Here is an 18,966-nt window from a genome sequence, read left to right on the forward strand (position 1 = left end):
CTCATTTTAAGTTATTCTCTCCATGTATGTTGGTGAGTCACCGTTATTTTTCTTTTATGTTCTTTTTATCTTTGGTTAAACAACACCTACAACTTTGGTTTATTTCCAGCCTTTTTTTTTCTGTAACCAAAAAAGTAAAGTTGATATTTTTTCCGCAGTGTTCATTGATCCTCTGATTTAAATTTAACTACAGTGAGGATAATAAATGCTGCAGTAACTTTCTTAGTCTACAGTTCTGCTCCAATTTTCGAGAGCATTGCGGTCTTCAGTCCTCAGTGATGCTATTATGATGAACTTGACTCAGTGTTTATAGGGAAACATCGTAGACATCGTAGGCTCATGCCCACAGCACTGATGAAAATTTAGATGGTAAAGAAGAATGCTATGAGGTTGAAAGTAATTTTGGGAGCACCTTCTTGATCCTGGAGTCTTGTTAAGGGGTTAGTAGCAGTTAGTGATGGTTTATTTCCTTTTCCTCCTTTGTTTTGTCATCAGAAAGTTTGGGAACAATCACTGCTTCATTTGGGACTGGGACCCACAGACTTGTCTCGCTCAAGCCTGTATCTCTAATACCAACTGGTTTAAAAAGTGTAAACCAGTTAACTCCAAGTGTGAGATTTCACAAGCACAGATTTTGATCCTTGGTAAGACCTGACATGAGGTAACATTGCAGACGTTGTCTTCACATGTGGATTTGTACCTTTTGATGCCAACCAGCTCCACTATCATCTCAGTTTTGATGATGTTCATCCGCTACCCTCAGCTGTATTTCCTAAAAGCATCATAAATTGTAGAGACCATTAGAGCCAATGGACTATTGGAGCTAATTTTCTGGGCACACTCATTTTGCATTGCCAGTAGTGTTTGTTGCTCATGTCACAGAAATCAACTCTCAGTGGAAATGAATGATCTCTGGTTGATTTGTTGCTGCGAAATGCTCAATATGTGAACAGTCCTTTACCTGCAACTTTAATGGATCTTGGTCCAAACAGTTTATCAGGGACAAAGGAACACTTAATGCACATTTTAATACATATTGATCATTACAAAGCCATTATACACTATATGGGAATTTCATTTACATTTTAGTGTTGGAGAGAAAAACTTATGAACATATTGATTGAAGTTTGGCTTAGTTCAGCAGACTGGACTGGATAACTTTCTTCTAAAAATTCTACTTCGAGAATTCTACCTTTCTTTCTTCTGTGGAACACACATTAAGTTATGTTTAAGTAAAGTTACTTCCACAAGAATAAACAAAACACCATAATAGCATGAAAAGAGGAGCCCTTCTGAAGCATTTAGCTCTGTGTGAAGAACAGTTAAGTGCAATTTAAGTTGATATTTACTGAAAATCTTTCTTGACATTCACTTTTATTTCTATGGGAAAAAAGCAGCTTAGGCATTCTGCCATAACTAACCCCATTTATGTTTCACAGAATAAAGAACATCACACAGTTTCATGAGGGTGAGTAAATAATGACCATTTAATTTTTTCTATGAATATTTCTTTAAGACCCTGATTTGCTACATTTTCTGGAAATCGTGCTGTTTTCACACTGAACAAGGATCAAAGTTTATAATTAACCTATTTTTAATTTTCTATTGTAATTTCTCTCTTCTCTGCTTACCTGCCTGTTTTACGAATATCTAGGGTATACAAATATTTGCCTTATTGTTTTTATTAGCGTTCGCTCTATACAATGAACAGCCACAGATAAATCTAGAACTTGCACAGAGCTTTTTCGTTTCTTCGCCAGATAATAAGAGAGAAAAGAACAAATCTGTTAAAACATGAACGATATAAATATATTTTGATCAATGAAAAGTCATTATACACAAAATAATATCCGAGAATAAAACTGTGTTGGTAAAATCGCCTTTAAAAAAAACAAACACCCGCAGTCGCTACATAACACAAGACCTGACTTAATATCCTTTGCTAAGCTAATTTCAGTCTTTTTATGATATAGATATTCTTAATAAAGCTATAACTTATACCATAAATGCGTGACGCTGCAAGAGTTTTCTAAAAAATAAAGTTAGTGTGTGTTTCTTCCAAAAGCGAGTTCAATGGATTATTTTGGGCACATTTATTAATCTCTGTATATATGAAATTAAACATTTCTGAAACTTACCAGTAGCCATAATAATTTGTTCACTAAAATCTCGACAAATGACATGCAACCTTTTATTTTAGCAGTATTTTCGCACTGTTCTGTTAGGGAGACAAACTCCCTGAGATAGTGGTGAAGGTCCCAGTGTTCTGTGCAGTGACCTGACAGCTCCTGTAACTCCTGTTTACTTCTAGTCTGGGAAAACCTGAACCCAGCCTGAGCCTATATTTCAGATCCCGTCACAGGTGACACGCACAGTCACGCGTCTGCTGTATCTTGGACCTTCTCGTCTCACGTTATTAGAGAATTGCGTTGCAGTTACATCATGAGCTATATGCTGATTAATTTAAGAAGATTCTCGGAGGGAAATGTTCCGAAATATCAGTCCGACCCAATTGTGATAAACACTGTATCTCAATAGAGCCCGTACAAGGAAAAAATATCATTGCAATTATTATTATTATTATTATTATCATTAGTAATAATTATAATTATTATAATACCACAATACCATTATTATTATTATTATTATTAATAATGGTATTGTGGGCGTGATATGCAGAAACAACACCTGGAAGGAGTAAAACCTGCCTGTAAAACGTGCTTCCTTTATTGAGAGATTCTTGCTTGTCGGTAATGAGACGTGCCGAGAACTTCAAACAAACGGAAAAAAAGAAATCCTAACGGATCTCTGATACAAGCGAGAGAGAGAGAGAATAAATCAATGTGTTCATTGCGTGCATCTGCCTTCAAGTTTTTTTTTTTGTAAGGCAAAAAAGTTTCATCCTTTATTAAAAGCGACTTCATAGACAAAACAGAAAATCTAAGACTGTTATGCGTAATGGTACACTAATAAGTTGCGTGAATGCAAGTAGGATAAAGACGATAGATAAAAACAGCAAAAGATCCAGGACTCCAGCAGCACTCTGGGAGATTGATAGTGTGCGCTGAGTTCGGGGCAGGGCAGTCACTGTTTTAGCCCTCTGAGTAATCCTTCACTTTATCACCATCATAATGACAGAGAGCGCCAAAGAGGGAGGAGAGCACAAAGGAGAGAAGGGTTAAGTAGGTGTGTATTCACCCGAGTTATTAGCATATGCTTGAGGAGAGAGAGAGGGGGAAAGAACGAGATTAAGAGTGAAAGAGAGAGAGTCGTTCTATGATAAGTAAAGGGAAGAGAAAGAGCGTCTTGAACGTGCGCGCGCCAAAGACAAGTGTATAGTCCTGATGATGAAAGCTTGATTAACGTAAATGAGCTACCTGAGCCCTGGACTAACCTCGGTGACGCGCACTGTCAAGAAGGGTAGAGACGGATGAGGGAAAGGTGGAGGAGGAGGATGGAGGGAGAACAGAGTAGAGTTCAGAGTGAGAAGTTCATAGTGACGTCAAAAAAATCGCAGCAAATGCGGCCAGAAAACTTACATTTCCCCCCACGCAGAATTTGTTAAAACTAAAAATCAGTCCAGAACTCGATCCTACAGTCAGCTTTCTAGCCTATCTGTTCAGCATTATAGCAGAAAATATGCCAAACAGGAAGATGTTCTTGTTAAAAAATTCTTTAATTTAATTTCACATTGCCACATTACAGGCCTTTTGTTCGCAATGTCTGCAAGATTGTAGGTATGGCCATTATTTTGCATTGCTCTCTTGTTTTTCCTACTTCTCTTATTAATTCAGTTAATCACGAGACCTTTTTATTTATTTATTTATTCTTGCCACCCTCTTCCCTTTTTCATCTCTCTCTCTCCAACGATTATCCTGCCGTCTAATTAGAAATCGATACTGTGAAGCCGGCGGGTATTTGCGATGTGTTTGTGAATGTTGAGAACAATTCCCTGGACAGAGGTAGAATAGGAAGAAAAAGAAAGCGCGCGCACACACACACACACACACACACATATGCACGCACGCACGCACACCACTGCTGAACAGAGACACACTTACGGCTCCGAGCTATTCGTTTTTTAAAAAGCTGGAAAAGCACACACTAAACAAGGACAGAAAGAAGAGCTTTCCTTTTCTGCGCAAGGGACTGAGGCATGAGCAGCTGGGATTTTTTATGCAAATAAACGATACGGGGTTTGATGGTGCATGTGCCTTAATGAATAACTTGATAATGAGAAGTTGCGTCATGTTCCAATTAATACACACAGATAAAAGAGACAGTGGAAATTGTTATTTAATAATGGCATTACAATTAAAGAACCTGCCATAACTTAGGCTACGTAAAGCGTTAATTTAATTAAAACTTAATGTCGTCATATTTTTAAATCATAAGTTTTAAAACTCATAAAAGAGATTATTGCATACTGTAGCCGAAATACTGCATTGATATTTATATGAATATACTTATATAGACTAATTATGTTGTTGTTCACACTAATGCATTGATTTAAGTATTTTAAAGTAATTATAATATTAAATAGGCCTAGTGTTTTATTTCGTCTTGTATATTATAGCCATCATCAGTGACATGGGGTCATAGCTTCTTCCTCTCCCAATGAGATGTGATCTGAAGTCTCTGCAATACAGGAGACGGAGGCGACGGGTTAGCGCTATTATTGCGCTAGCAATCGAAGTTAAACGAATTAGCAGCTCGCGACGCCGATGTGGAGAAAAGAAACAGAGAAAGAATAGGTCCGCGCACATTTATTAGTTTAGCTCGCACCGAATCCGTTTTTCGCCACAGTGTTCTCTTTATTTGCTCTCACCGTAATGTGTTTGTGTCTGTCCTTGCTTGTGATTGCTATGTCCCTTTTGCAAAATTGTTCTCTCTCTCTTTCTCCGTGGGGAAATGTCGATTTAGATAATATATAGCACTTTTCACATGAGTTGTTTGTTTAAAAGCAGAACCAGCCATCCACTATTACATTATATTTCATCAACCTATCCGGTGGGGAAGGCTGATTTTTCTACATTTCTTGTATTTCTGCGCTAGTTTGAATCCGTCCGTGTGCCTTTCCACTTGAGCCTCTCATTAAACGTCGCTCTCTCCCTGCCTCGCCATACTCCCTCTCTCTCCCTCATTTATACGCGCTTTACTCTCCCCTTGCCCATGGCTATATGATCGCAAAAATGTGTTTACAAAACTCGCTCTCGCTCAGATCAAACCGCTCCATCGAATCAAAGAGTTTGAAACAGAGACAGAGGGAAAGAGAGGCTGGAGAACAGGGAATATGAGCAGGGGCCCGTTCGTGTGTAATCTTTAAATTCTCTGTGTGTCTTGTGTGTTGTCTGTTTGTGTGCGCGTGCGTGTGTGTTGGTTGGTTTCTATGTTTTAATATTTTTGAATATGTGAAAGAGATCAGCAGAGACTAAAGAGAGAGTCTAACTTGAATATTTACTTGCTTTGGCAAAAACAAATTAATCGGTGAGCTCGAAATAACTTTATAATCCACACTTAAACAGTGCATGAAATATTGATTGACTTTTCTTCGTCAGCACGATTTTAGCTATTTCGACTGCCAAATTAAAATAGCTATAACTGCACTGCAAAAAGTGGTAAGTGCAATTGTTCCCATGTATTTGCACTTTATCTATCGTCATATAATCTAATGTAGACAGGTTGATTCGGACAAATAACAACAAAATAATATTTTTTGTTAATTTATGTAACCAAGCATTTTGTCAATTAAATGTTGAGAGAACTCTTTGTTGCCAACTCTGCTATCCAATCATTCATTGCTGCAGTAAGATATTCTTTTTGTAAACCCGAATATTTATTATGTAGGCTACTATAGATGATTAGGCTACATGTACTAAATGTTGATAGAAATAGTCAAATCTGTGCCACACACCTCCTAGTGTAGAGACATCAGAATGCAAGAAGTGAGTCTGTCACAGATGACACTGTTCAGAGAAAGCACAAGACAAAGCAAAAATGCCATTTAGACTGACTCTAAATGAGGTATCACATACATCTTACTGATGCAGAGCAACACAGTAATTAGATTAATTACAGTTTTTGCGCAGATAAAATCTATGGATAAAAATCAAGATGTTATTAGAAGGCAGCAATAAGAAAGTGGACAATAAGTTTAATTAGTAGAACAGGTTGTCAAGCCAACATAAATAGAGGGTGTGAGGACAGAAGAAATGTGTGTGTGAGAGAGAATGAAGGGGTAACGAGGGATGAGGGGGCAGACAGACAGGCATGTGGAGCGATTATAGCAGGGTTTATGTATGAGCTATTGATTGAGTCGGTGGTGACTTCTTGAGTGGTTAATTCGGGAAGTGAGAGCGATAGAGAGAGTAACTCACTGACCAGAGGGAGGAGGGATAAAGAGAGAGGGGGATAGCAAGTAGGAAGAAATGTGGCGCAAAAGCTGTATTTGTCCTGTAGAACAGTACGTGATAAAGACATAAGAAGGAAGCATAAAACAGCAGGATTCATTAGCCTAGTTTCGTGTTTATTTAGAGCGATGTAATGGAGGATCATCTGGTGTTGAAATGCACACTTAAATTGCTGTGATCTCAAGACCTTGAGCAGTCTTTCTTTAAATACTTATATTAATTAGTTTTCCACACCTTTTAAATTAACATCTTGCAGAGCCAAAAAGTTACCATGTGCACCATTCGAACAGTAATTTGAAGCAGAATAAACATGTCTTGGTTTTCCGCGTAAAATTGAATTTAAAAGGTGCACAAAGTGATGCACAAAGTGATACACAAACATTTTTTTTTTCAGTTAAGAACTATGGCACTTATATGTTTAGTGCGTATTAAGTGAGTAGAACTCACTTGTGAAGCCTCCGGAGAGAATAAGAGAGAGGTTACTTTAAGGGACTTTTAAAATAAATGTTAAAATATTTTAAATATTTACTTTGGGAGTATACGCTGCGCAGGCTCCACTTGCAGTAAAAACAGCGTTATTTGCTGAAATAACCGCAAAATTAGCCTGTTTATGTGTGTAAGGCAGGGCGTTGCTACCTGCTCATTGAAGGAAAGTAAACAGTTGTGGAAAACACGTTGTGATGTCACCTCACAAGACGACTGCAGATGTAACGAAGTGCGAGCGGCGCGCGTGTTTGTGTGAAGTTTAAGGTCCGCTCGCTCTCCCGCGCATTTTCCTCTTTCTCTTCGCCGCTCTCTTCCCTCTCGCACAGGTTTTGATCTCTCAGCCGCGAGATCAAAGGCGCTCTCTGGCTATTAGTCAGCGAGAGCCATTGATCCCACATCGATCCACGCGAGACACAGCCGCCCCGTGAACACCGTACGAGGCTCCCCAAAGCTCTCCCGCGCGTCGGGAGGGAAAGCGAGCGAGTAGAGAGAAAAAGAGCTTTAAGGGGGGCGATGTGTGTATATTTTTCACTGGCGCGGGCAGGACCAAGCTCGAGCTTTTTCTTTGCCGCGGGACATGAAACAATGAGGCTCGAGCCGGTTTTAATAAAGCGCGCTTTCCCTCCTTTCAACTCTGGCGCGAGGCGGACGAGTCGGCAACGGAGAGCGATCGATAATTAATGACGATGAATAATTTAACCCTATCGATTGATACTTTTTCTCCGTCTTTTCCCCCTTTCTTTTCCTTGTATCTTAAGTCCGATGTTCTATAAGAAACTGATACCATATCGCACGCTCACTCCTATCATCGCTCCTAAAGTTGAGCAAGTTCTGTTCAATCTCGGTTTTCTTTTTTTTTTCTTTTTTTTACCAAGTTTCCTCAGCTTTCTCATCCGCAAATGTTGAGCACCGCCGAAACTTCGCTTTCACGCTCTCTTTACCTTATTATCTCAATTATTGGGTTTCATATCTAAACTTCGCTAGTGTCTGCTGTTGTGAAAGATGATCGCTGCATGGGAGAGAGAGAGTAACACGGGGTGAGACGCAACCAATTAGACGTGCGCTACAGGGGTGAAATCACCGCCACGCATGACCACCCTACTGAGGTGACAGCAGAAACACAAGTCTCTATTTGTAAAAATATAAAACGTTTACAAGACAAAAACAAGTTCTGTGTAAGGAAAGTGTAATCTTATGTCCAATTTGATTTGTAATAATGTTAAGTGATGTTAAATGACAGAACTGGTACCAGCAGATTCTTTTAATTAGATACTAATTCATTTAATATACCAATATTTTGTAAAAGAACAATTATGTCACAAATAACGACAGTGTACAACTGACATTTGCCATAACTGAGAGTGATAACACACTCACACTGCCTGTTATGTTTTTAGAGTTGTTAGGTTATGCTTTATATTTGTTCTGTATTTGTTTCCATTTTTCAAATGAAACAATTAACAGTTACCATTTGATTACCACAATAAATTTATGCTCAAAGTAAAAAAGTCCACAGTATTGAGGTAGATTGCACTCTTTGTGCTTGACATTGATTTACACAGTCTCAGCAGAAATTCTAAACTTTAATGTCAAGCTGATATATTTAGTCTTTGGAAATATGATATCAATGTTGGAGACACACAATGCAATAAAATACTGAGTAACCAAAGATGTTTAAGCAAAAATGCGTTGCAACATTCTCCAAGTTCATGTGGGGTTCTCTAAAATAAATGCAATAAACAAAATATAAAATGAAACTGGAATTTATTACACTGTAGAGAAACCCAATATAAGAAGGATCCAAAACGTTTGTAGAGAAATTAATAGTTTTTAATAATGTGATTAAATGTCCCTCAATTTGCACGCTCCGTGCAGCTGAAAGACAAGGATGTCTTACCTATTTATGGATTGTTAAGGGTTATTATGACATTTTTGAAATTTAGATTCTGTAAACAGAAGGTCTCACTGAAATATGATTGTGAGCCACCTGAAAATATTTAACTTCCACAAGTTTACATAGGAACTGTCATTTTTGTCTGGCAGCGTTCACAATGTGTCAGATGCGTCCCATATCAAGTTCTCCATCCTGACCGTCTCTCCCCTTACCCCTCTCTTCCCCTGCTCTCTCTTTTTCCCTCTTCATAACAAACACACAAGCCAGTCCTTCTGTTCTTTGACCCTGAGGCTGTGCAGACTGTCAGAGCAGAGTCAAGAGAAATCGAGAGATCGAGAGAAAGTAAAAGAGGGAAAGAGGAAGGAACAGTGGGGGGAGAAAGAGAGAGAGGGCCGAGGGTGCTCAGTAAGTCCCTTTTCAGTGGCAGCCCGAAACAGAAAGATGACACAGATACGGAGGGTTTGTTTCATGTCCTGGGAGCAGAGAGCGAGAGGGACGAGACTCATCACATTCCCTCAGTATTTTTGCTTCAGAACCTTGCTGTCCATCTTTTTCACAACTAGAAACAATGTCGGCCATCTGTTACTCAGTTCTTTCTCTTTTCCTCCACTCTTTAGTCCACTTGTGTACCTCACCTTTTTACCATTTTATTTTGTGGCTCACCCGTAACACAACCTTGTTTCCAGCGGCCGTGTTTGGTCGAAACATTAATGTGCAATCAACAGAGCTTTTCACTAAATGTAATTAGTCACAGGGGTAAACGCATTAAATCTATAGGGCATCGCTATTCCATAATAAATGAGTAATCAATGCCTGTGTTTAAATGCAATAATGTTTATAACAGCGCACTTATTATTTCACACTTAGTGTTTTTGTGCTATAAGATTAGCACAAATCGTTTTTCCACAGCATTAAACTGAAATTCTTCAAATTCCCAGACCATTACAAAAACAGAGATTTACTGAATGATTTAAATTATTTTACATACGTGCAAAGCATGAAATCTGCTTTATATCATTTTATATTGTGAGTTAAATTATAAATTAAGTGATATATATTTTCACATTCAGCATTCATATATGTATACATAGATACATTGGTATTATTGATTATATTTTAATTATTTAAAGAATGCTTATATATATAATTTTCCCCTACTTTTTTTTTAGACCCATAAAAACACATTATATTTTGTGTGTGTGTGTGTGTGTATGGGTCTATTCACAGATGATATAACTGTGAGCTGCTGTTAGTTTGTTACCTTGATGTGATCGTATGTACCTGTCACAGAAGACTTTTACTTTTCTCAAGAGTGCATTTGAGCACGTTGTCTTGGAGAACGATGTTACTTTGTGTTGCCCTGTCCATGTGTATGTGCATCTTTTTTTCTGAGTTTTTTGTTTGGTGTGTGTGGTGGTTGTGCACTCCCTGAATCAGTTTCTTCATATCTAGGAGATTGTGAGAAGATGTATTCCCTTGGCTGCTAGTTATAATGTTTCTGGGGGTGATAGGGAGAACTTGAAAGCCCTGTGCTGCCCAAATCAAAACTAACAAGGAAATGATGGGGGCTCCTTTATCTCCTCACTGGCCTGGAGGGGAAGAGCAGGGCAAAAGAAGGAGATCGAGAAAAGGGGGTGGGGCGTCCTGGCTTCCTCTTTGATTTGTAAAAAATGCATTACCTCCGAAATCAAACGGAAAATTACAGAGTGGGAGCAAAACATACAGAGGAGAGTAAGCGAGCGAGGGTGCAGTTAGGTGTACGGGCAGGTAAGGCCGGGTTTCCTTTGATGGGATAGGCTGGCTGCAATGAATACAAATTTCACAGAAAGCGGATGAAAATTTCTGAATGAATTCATTTACAGGTGTGATACTGACTGCACCAGTTGCATTGTGCTCAATTATTGCTTTAAAAAGTGTTCAAGTAATGTCTGTTCTTAACTTGATAGTCTAGTATCACAAAGTAAAAGACTGTCCTGATAAGGCAAGTCTTGAAAGTCTGCATTTCTATGCTCTTGCAAAGCTACCGAAATAGTAAGTAAGAATACAACCGACTGAATTGACATACCAGCTTTCTTGAATAGGAAAGATACTCCATTAAAAAAATAAGGACAGATGAATGCTACAAATAAAAGGAGCGAGATGAGAAGTAGTTGATATGATGGTGGGGGTGAGCAAGTGGACAGTCCAAAGAGTAAAAGCAACAAAGGTTTTGTGTGTGTGTGTGTGTACTTGTGTGTGAGAGAGAAGTGCCTGGAGTTAGCAATAATAATTTATACAAACACACCTCAATAATTCACGTTCCATTTCAATGCTGGAGGGAAGATCCAAAATTCACAGAGCATAATTAAATAGAGTGAGAGAGGAGAGGGGGAGAGGGAGAGGGAGAGGCCAGCATTAAAGATACCCTTGTACCGGCTCCTTTTTCTTCCACCCGAGCTTTGTAAAACAACCTTTATGAAATTGTGATGGCTGAGGAGAGATTGAATTTCTCTAGCCATGTATACTGAATTGCTGCATGGAGAGATGGATCTTTACTGATGCTCCCAGTTGTTCTGATATCAGATGCAATCTTCAATGATTTTTGATATCCTGCTTTGAAGTTATTTGTATGAACACATGCCCACCGTGGCGTGTTTATTTCCTTTTGCTGCAACGTGAATATTTCACATTGGAAATGAAGTTCAGTTTTAGTGTAAAACAAATGGAAACTGGAATTTTTATTTCTTACTCGTAAATTAAGTTGTTTTGCAACATCATGTACATTTTTGCACTTATTTTGCACAAAATGTAACATTTTAAAGTGCAAAGAAATACCTATGAGAAGCTATATGGACTAATTGCTTGAGGGCCTCTCGCACTGTCATGTGTTCAGAATGAGATGGGGTCTTTTGAACATTGCTCTTTGAGAAAAAATGCTCAGTGATCTTCTGCATGGCTGAAGGGACGGCCTTCGGCAACCATATTTAAAGAAACCCTTCAAATGAAAAGCATTGATTGATTTTAGAGGCCACTGGAATGACATGCCCTCATGCTTTACAGCAGCATGTTCTGACACACCGGTGTATAGTGGGTGAAATAAGTCCACAAGCGCCATGACACATATTTGTTGAGTCAAAGTATTATGCTTTAGCCTTTAGCCTTGTGTTCTGTGTTCTAACTTCAATGGTTTATACTCAAATTTTGTGTGAATGCAGGTGTAGTGGAGGTATGGACTGTAACTGTGTTAGTGACCTGCTGCTCACGCCACCCGTCCCAACCCTCTGGACACCAGGTGAGACACTGGAAGAGGTTTTGTCATCCATCTTAAATGTCGTCTTCTTCACCATCATGGTTTTGTATGACAAGACAGTAGAAACAAATGCATAGATATTACATTGATTTTTAAAGCAAGGCTGCATATTGATACATATTTAAGATAATTATCACACTAACAAGACTGGTGTTGTTTCAACCAACAGCATGGCTGCAAGTGTGATATGCTATTATACTACAATTTACTAAAATAGAAGTTTATATTGAGCAACTTACATTTTAGACACATTATAGTCAGGATAGCATCATATTTCATTTTTGACAGGAGTTAAAGTGAGGCTGTGAGGGCTAGAAGTGCATTCAATGGATTGTACTGTTGTTTAACAACAAGAACATACCGACTGTTCAGCTGATGAAATGTCTTTCCAAAAACAAACTTTCAGTAGACAAAAGCCCCATAAAACAGTTTTGAAAGTTGTGAGTTGGCAAAAATGACAAAATAGGAACTTTATACAATGTATGCCATTGTAAACACTTTGTCTATGCTCAACAGCCTCGTTTTCATCCGCATTAAAGTCAATATGCCGCCTAACCTACCTAATGTCTATTGCCAGTTTCTTTGCCTATATTTGATCCTCCAACGATTCTGCCAAAAAGAAATAGTGTTTAGTTCCTGAATGAAGTTTGAGTTAATTATTAAGTGACTCATTTTAAACTCTCTTTCTAGAAATAATATTAAAAGTTAAATAAGTTAGACAAAAATTACATTTACACATAAACGGATCACAAACTGTAGCTTTGAGATGCCATGTTTTAGCTCAACCATCACTAAAAATGGAACGCACAGGATTTTGGGATATCAAATGCAGCCAATCATATGCTGCCTTCAAAAATCGATCAAAGGAAGCAATGCTTCATCTCATTAATCTCAGTAGATAGGAAGTGAAGCTAACACTGGATTCGGAAGTGCCTTGATGCCTACCTTGGAATGCATCCTCCGAAGGCATCATTTTTCAGCTTTCGGAAGCAGCCAAGTCGTTTCGTAGCTTACCGAATCAGTGTTTCGAGCAAATCAATGAATGTTTCAAATGACTCACTAATAAAGACAACCACTTGTCGCCACCTACTGGAGTGATGATGGAACCTGCAGAAATAATAGCTTAAAAATCCCCACTACTGATGCATAGCCTGACAGTTTGTTAGCTCTGCCAAACAAATTCATATTTTCAAACAACAGATAATCAGTTTTTGTTCCCAGTTGTCATTAGGCTGTTGCTACATGTTACATAAACTGGAACATATACTCTCTATATGTAATTTAAAGATTTTTTAAAATTATTTTTAAAAAATGTGAAGTTCACTTACATATACTTGTATATAAAACACAGGCTAACTACTCCCCTAAGGATCAAAATCCCCTATTAAACCACCCATCACTTCATCAGTTATTTAGACAGAAATGCTCTAAGCAAGTAACAAAACTAACAGGCCTTATCCAAATCCTTTCACTAACTCGCCTCCTTTTCCTCAGGCATCGCCTTCCCAGACTGGGCCTATAAGCCAGAATCAAGCCCAGGCTCCAGGCAGATCCAGCTGTGGCACTTCATCCTGGAGCTGCTGCAGAAGGAGGAATACCAGGGGGTGATTGCCTGGCAGGGAGACTATGGTGAATTTGTGATCAAAGACCCAGATGAGGTGGCAAGACTGTGGGGCATTCGGAAGTGCAAACCTCACATGAACTACGACAAGCTCAGCCGAGCGCTTAGGTATGCACATCATGCATGTTTCATATTCATAGGATTGTTTTCTGTGTTAATGCTTAATCGCTGCCTTTTATTGTTCTCTCATGCAATATGTATATTCTAGATGGTGTGCTTTGTTGAGTATACAGCCTGTTTGCTGTTTCTTCTCTGTGTGCGTGTTTTTATCTTGCATCTGATGGGGGGGAAAACATCATTTATTTTTCCCTCACATAATATCCTGTATAATAGCATTGGCCCCTCCATGCTTCATAGTATGTGGATATTTTAAGTGCTGCCTTCCCTCTGAAGAACATCAATACAGTCCAATTTGTGGAATCTTTGAACATCTAAATGGATTCTGGATGTTCTCCGGCGAGCGCCTCATATAAAGAAAACTTGTCGATGGGGATTTTGAAATTAAGTCTAAAATTGATTCGTACCTCACCAAACTTATATCTGATCTCCTTTCAGACTCCAAGCTCCAACATAAAACTTTGAAGGTTTGAACTTTGACCCTGGTTGACGCATTTCTGCGTGTGTTCATGCAAAAATGCTTATCCATTTCTCATCCCGTCTCTTTTATCGCTCTGCTTTCCTCCCTCCTCCCCCCAACCTCCCTTTAATAGATGCTGTCGCTGGCCGCTAATTGTTATGAATAGGCACAGGCCATAATTAGCCTCGTTGATTAGCCTTGCTTAATTGCTCAATTAAGGGGCACAATTGCCACATAAAATAAAAGCTTACAAATTATTGCACCGGCAGATTGCATCACGGGAGCTCGTGTAGGCTGCCGGACCGGGTAAGGTGAAGTCAAGCATAAAGTGTGCTGAGATTAAAGAGCCTCGCTCTCATGCACAGGTGCGCATCCTCAAAGCGCTCTGATGCGCGTGATGAACGCGAACGGGTGATGGTCAAGGGAAAAGACTCAAAGGGTCTGGACAGATCCATCTCTTATTTCCAACTAAGCGATACATTGTGTGATGTTAAGGGAAATCTAAGCAGTCATCACAGTGCAGAACGGGAAGCTGACAAGGCAGGCATTCCCGAATGAAGGCCATGACCCTGGGAAATGTTTCGGGTGGAGGAGGAGGCAGCCTTTCCCCCCTTTAAAGGGATAGTTCACCCGAAAAATGAAATCTGTGTCCTCATTTATTCATCCTCATGTCGTTCCAAACCTTGAAGTACAAAACAACATTGGATCTCATTGTATGGACAAAAAAATCTGAGACATTCTTCAAAACAACATTTTGCTTCACAAATTTGGAAGGACATGAGTAAATTATGACGGAATTGAAACATTTAGCTTGTTGTTCTCCAACTTGCAGGTACTACTACAACAAACGCATTTTGCACAAAACTAAAGGCAAGCGCTTCACCTACAAGTTCAACTTCAGTAAGGTGGTTCTGGTGAATTACCCACTGCTGGACATGGCCAGCTCTCCGTTCCTGCTGGCCCAGAACCACTTCAATGGAGGAGCCACAACACCGGATTGCAGCCCTGTCACACCCGAGGTACGAAGAAAATAAATACATCATATGCAGTGCGTTTACAGAAATAAAATATCATCAGACCAGAACTCAGGGTAATGAGAGACAGGAATGATCCGCTAGGTTGAACAGAAGGATGAAGCCAGACTAAAACCTGAAGAGCTGAAGATGTGCTCTGTGGTAATAACAGCTCTATTGCCAGTGTTTAATGATTGATGGGATTTTTTTCATACTGTATAAGGCTCTCCGTATTAGCTTTGATGTGAGGGATCGTGCTATTGATTGTACAGAGTCAGTCAGTCAGTATGTAGGTATCTATTTGTATTTATTTTATTTTTTTCCTACTGTCTGTAATTGCTCTAATATTGGTGTTCAGCAATTGTTCGCCTTCGGTCAATGTTAAACTTTAACTAAAATAGTTATCATCTGAACACCAGGGGCAAAGCATGAATTTATATGTTCTGCTTGAATACAAAAAGACTGAGAATAGGTTTCATCAATAAAGGTTTAGCTAAATCTGAAACCTGAATTCACTTAAAATATGCACCTTAAAAGTATAAATGGTTCAAAAGAATAAAATGGTGCCAAATTTGCTATACACGGTAAGGTAAAATAAGTAGGCTCATAAAATGCAGTAATAAAATGTATTATTATTTTTTAGTAATAACCTCTTATAAAAAAAAAAATATATATATATATATATATATATATATACACCCAGGTCATTCTATGAGAAAGTTATCTGCTGTACATCTTGACTAGAGGAGACTGAAGGAGAAAGGAAAGAGAGAGAGCCAGAGGTGAAGAAGAAAGTAGAGAGAATGTCACAGATGGCGTTAAGAAGCCTTAAAACAAAAGAAGACATTATCCCTTTCCTCTCATCTCTGTCTGGGATGGCGTACTCATCACTGCCATTGATTGAAAATGAAAGACATGTGAGAAATGAAAGAGAAGGTGGGGCTGTCAGATCAGTGCCATGTCATTAATGCGGTTTTGTTAAGCAATCCAGATTACGTAGCTTCGAAGTACAGTCCTGCCTTTTCTCACTGAGAAGAGTGACAAATTATTGATCACCTTCATGTCACTAATAAAAAAAAAAAAAAGAGAGAAAATCATTACGGCGTTCATCCGCTAAGATTCCTGCGATGACTTCCAGGTTTCCTTTATTGAGCTTTATCCCCCACCACCCTTTTCTAATCTGCTCCCAAAAGCCATTTCACATTTTGGGAGGTAAACCCCAGGATCTCTTTGTGGCCTACTCTGACTGACATCTTATGAAGTCTTTAAGACAAGACTTTCTTATTTCAAGATTCCTAAGACAGCGTTAAAGATGTCATTATATATGGTAAGCCATATATAATGTTACAAAATATTTCTATTTCAAATAAATTCTGTTCTTCTGAGCTATCTGTACATTAAAGAATTCTGAAACAAGGATTCGGTGTGCACAAAAATACTGTTTTTAAAATGGATTATAATAAGAAATGTTTCTTGATCTGTTAATCTGTCCTTAAATCACTGTTTATACACAGTCATTTATTAAACTAATTCTTCTCACTATTTTTTTATTTATTTTTTCACTGTGTAATGATCCTGACACACTGTGTTTTCTCTATCCCATCTTTCCTAGGCCCTTCAGTCTTTATTCCCTCGTTTGCCTGAATCAGGTCGAGGGCCCTCTCTGTTTGAGCGCAGTGCAGGGGCCCCAGGGCCTGATGGGGACAAGCTGAGACTGGACGCTTTTCCTTTCCTCGGCTCAGGTGAGACATAAATTAAACAGAACAACAAATTGAACAAATGTAACGGAGAAAATGATGGATTCATGTTAATTAGGAAAGGTTCTTTCTTCTTCAGAGCAGTGAAGGTATATCACCGTGAGTTAAGATTTAAGACTGTTATCAGTAGTATTTTCATTACATTTAGATTCATGAAATCACTACATTCCTGACAGTGTTAGTTTCCATTTGCATTCTACACTAGCATTTGTGCACTTTAGCACTTCCTCTGAGCGTGATACGGTGTCATGTGCACACTCCTTCATCTTTTCAAATGCTCTGAATGTACACTGAAATACCAGTGTATCAGAATGTACGAGGGCATGAGTATGTCAATGCGACTCCCCACCACAAAAAAACCCCCTCACCCCTTCAACTTTGTTTGTCCTGAGGTCCTTTTCCGCCCTCCTCCTCTTCTTACCCCTCTCTGCCTCCCATGTGTACCCCCTGTCCTAATCCCTTCCCAAGCAGGAAGGCCCTAATTGAGGGTGCAGGCTTCAGTTTGTGGCCTGTGGGCGCCCATTACTGTGTTTTCATAAGCAAGTGAGGCCTGCCTGACTGATTCAATATTCATGTGTCTGCCAGCTACTCCTGGCCCTACACACACACACACACACACACACACACACTCTCTAGCACTCTCAAATTAGCCCTGCATAGCAAATAACACAGAGAGGCTGAGGAGATGAAAAGAGAGGGAGAGAAAAGGAGAGAACGTGAAGTAGGCTGGAATGAAGAAAGAAAGAGACAGTGGAAGAGGTGACCATATGAAGAAAAGGTGTTTGTGATGGAAGCAAAATCTTTGTGAAAACCATATAAAGTATTATGAGTGTTAAATCAGGAATATCAACTCTCATTTGTTCCCATATGTACATTTGAGAATATTTGGATAGTTTATTAATTCATTAGTGGAAAAACGTAGCTGGCTGATTTCTTATCTCTCTTTGCATTCTATTTTATCTTACATCTTATCATTTTCTACGTTATTAATATAATATTTTAAAACATAAGCCCCTTTCAGACATAAAGTCTTTACTGGTAAATTACCATTAAGAGATCATGTGTGAACAGGACCTTTCAAAAATACCGATGTGAGAAGTTGTAACATGACCAGTAAATTATAATGTGCTCTGTGTGAACACAGAATGAGATTACTTGTATGAGCACGTAAGAGTTCAGAACATAAGAAGAGCCGGTTGACAGAACAGAAGAGTCAATCATAACATTCTGATGCAGATGACGCATTTACTCCGCACTATTTACTGAAGTCAAAGAAATGTCTTAATACATCTAATACGATGTCTCTGGGCCAAAAGGACCTGCATAAATTGTGCAAAAAGTGAATTTTTGACACAAAAATTAAGACATCAACAAAAACACTGGCCGCGTATACTCCTCCACGTTTACAAACACAACACCGGGAGGCACAGCTGTTTAGACGTCATTTGTGGTTAATGATGTCTCCGAATTTGCTGGTATTTTGAAACTGTGTGAATGGTGCTTTACCGGGAAAAAGACTGCCTGTGTGAACAGCACATATTTGTATGTGCTGACCCCTCACATCCAGCACACTCCCTCTTTGAACTGTTACCGTCTGGTCGACGCTACAGAGCTCTGAGCACCAGAACGACCAGACACAGAAACAGTTTCTTCCCTCAGGCAATCCATCTCATGAACATTTGAACTCTTAACAATAAACATGAAACACACATACTTATTACATTTCAAATTTGCACCTAACATACCTGTACATAATGAATTGTCTATTTTGTATATTGTGTTTGTGCTATTTTGCATTTTGTCCATTTTGAATATTTGTACATTATTTTTTTATTATCCGTGTCCTATCCTGTCGCTGTCGCTGTCATTCTGTCGCACTGTGGAGCTACTGTCACTAAAACAAATTCCTCGTATGTGCA

The 18,966-nt window shown here is 38.9% G+C and overlaps 1 protein-coding gene across 15 annotated transcripts in view; it reads left to right on the top strand.

The window, feature by feature from the left end:
- LOC131521718 (ETS domain-containing transcription factor ERF-like) overlaps positions 1-18,966 on the top strand; it is a 76,154-nt gene that overhangs the window by 54,036 nt on the left and 3,152 nt on the right. For all 15 annotated transcript variants that reach the window (XM_058746690.1, XM_058746687.1, XM_058746697.1 and 12 more), the window contains 4 exons: positions 11,985-12,061; positions 13,574-13,808; positions 15,110-15,296; positions 16,903-17,032. In XM_058746690.1, coding sequence (XP_058602673.1) covers positions 11,998-12,061; positions 13,574-13,808; positions 15,110-15,296; positions 16,903-17,032 — 616 coding nt within the window. In that variant the 5' untranslated portion in view covers positions 11,985-11,997. The remainder of the gene's footprint in view (positions 1-11,984; positions 12,062-13,573; positions 13,809-15,109; positions 15,297-16,902; positions 17,033-18,966) is intronic.

The sequence above is a fragment of the Onychostoma macrolepis genome, chromosome 16 (assembly GCF_012432095.1).
Source record: "Onychostoma macrolepis isolate SWU-2019 chromosome 16, ASM1243209v1, whole genome shotgun sequence".
Classification (NCBI taxonomy): Eukaryota; Metazoa; Chordata; class Actinopteri; order Cypriniformes; family Cyprinidae; genus Onychostoma; species Onychostoma macrolepis.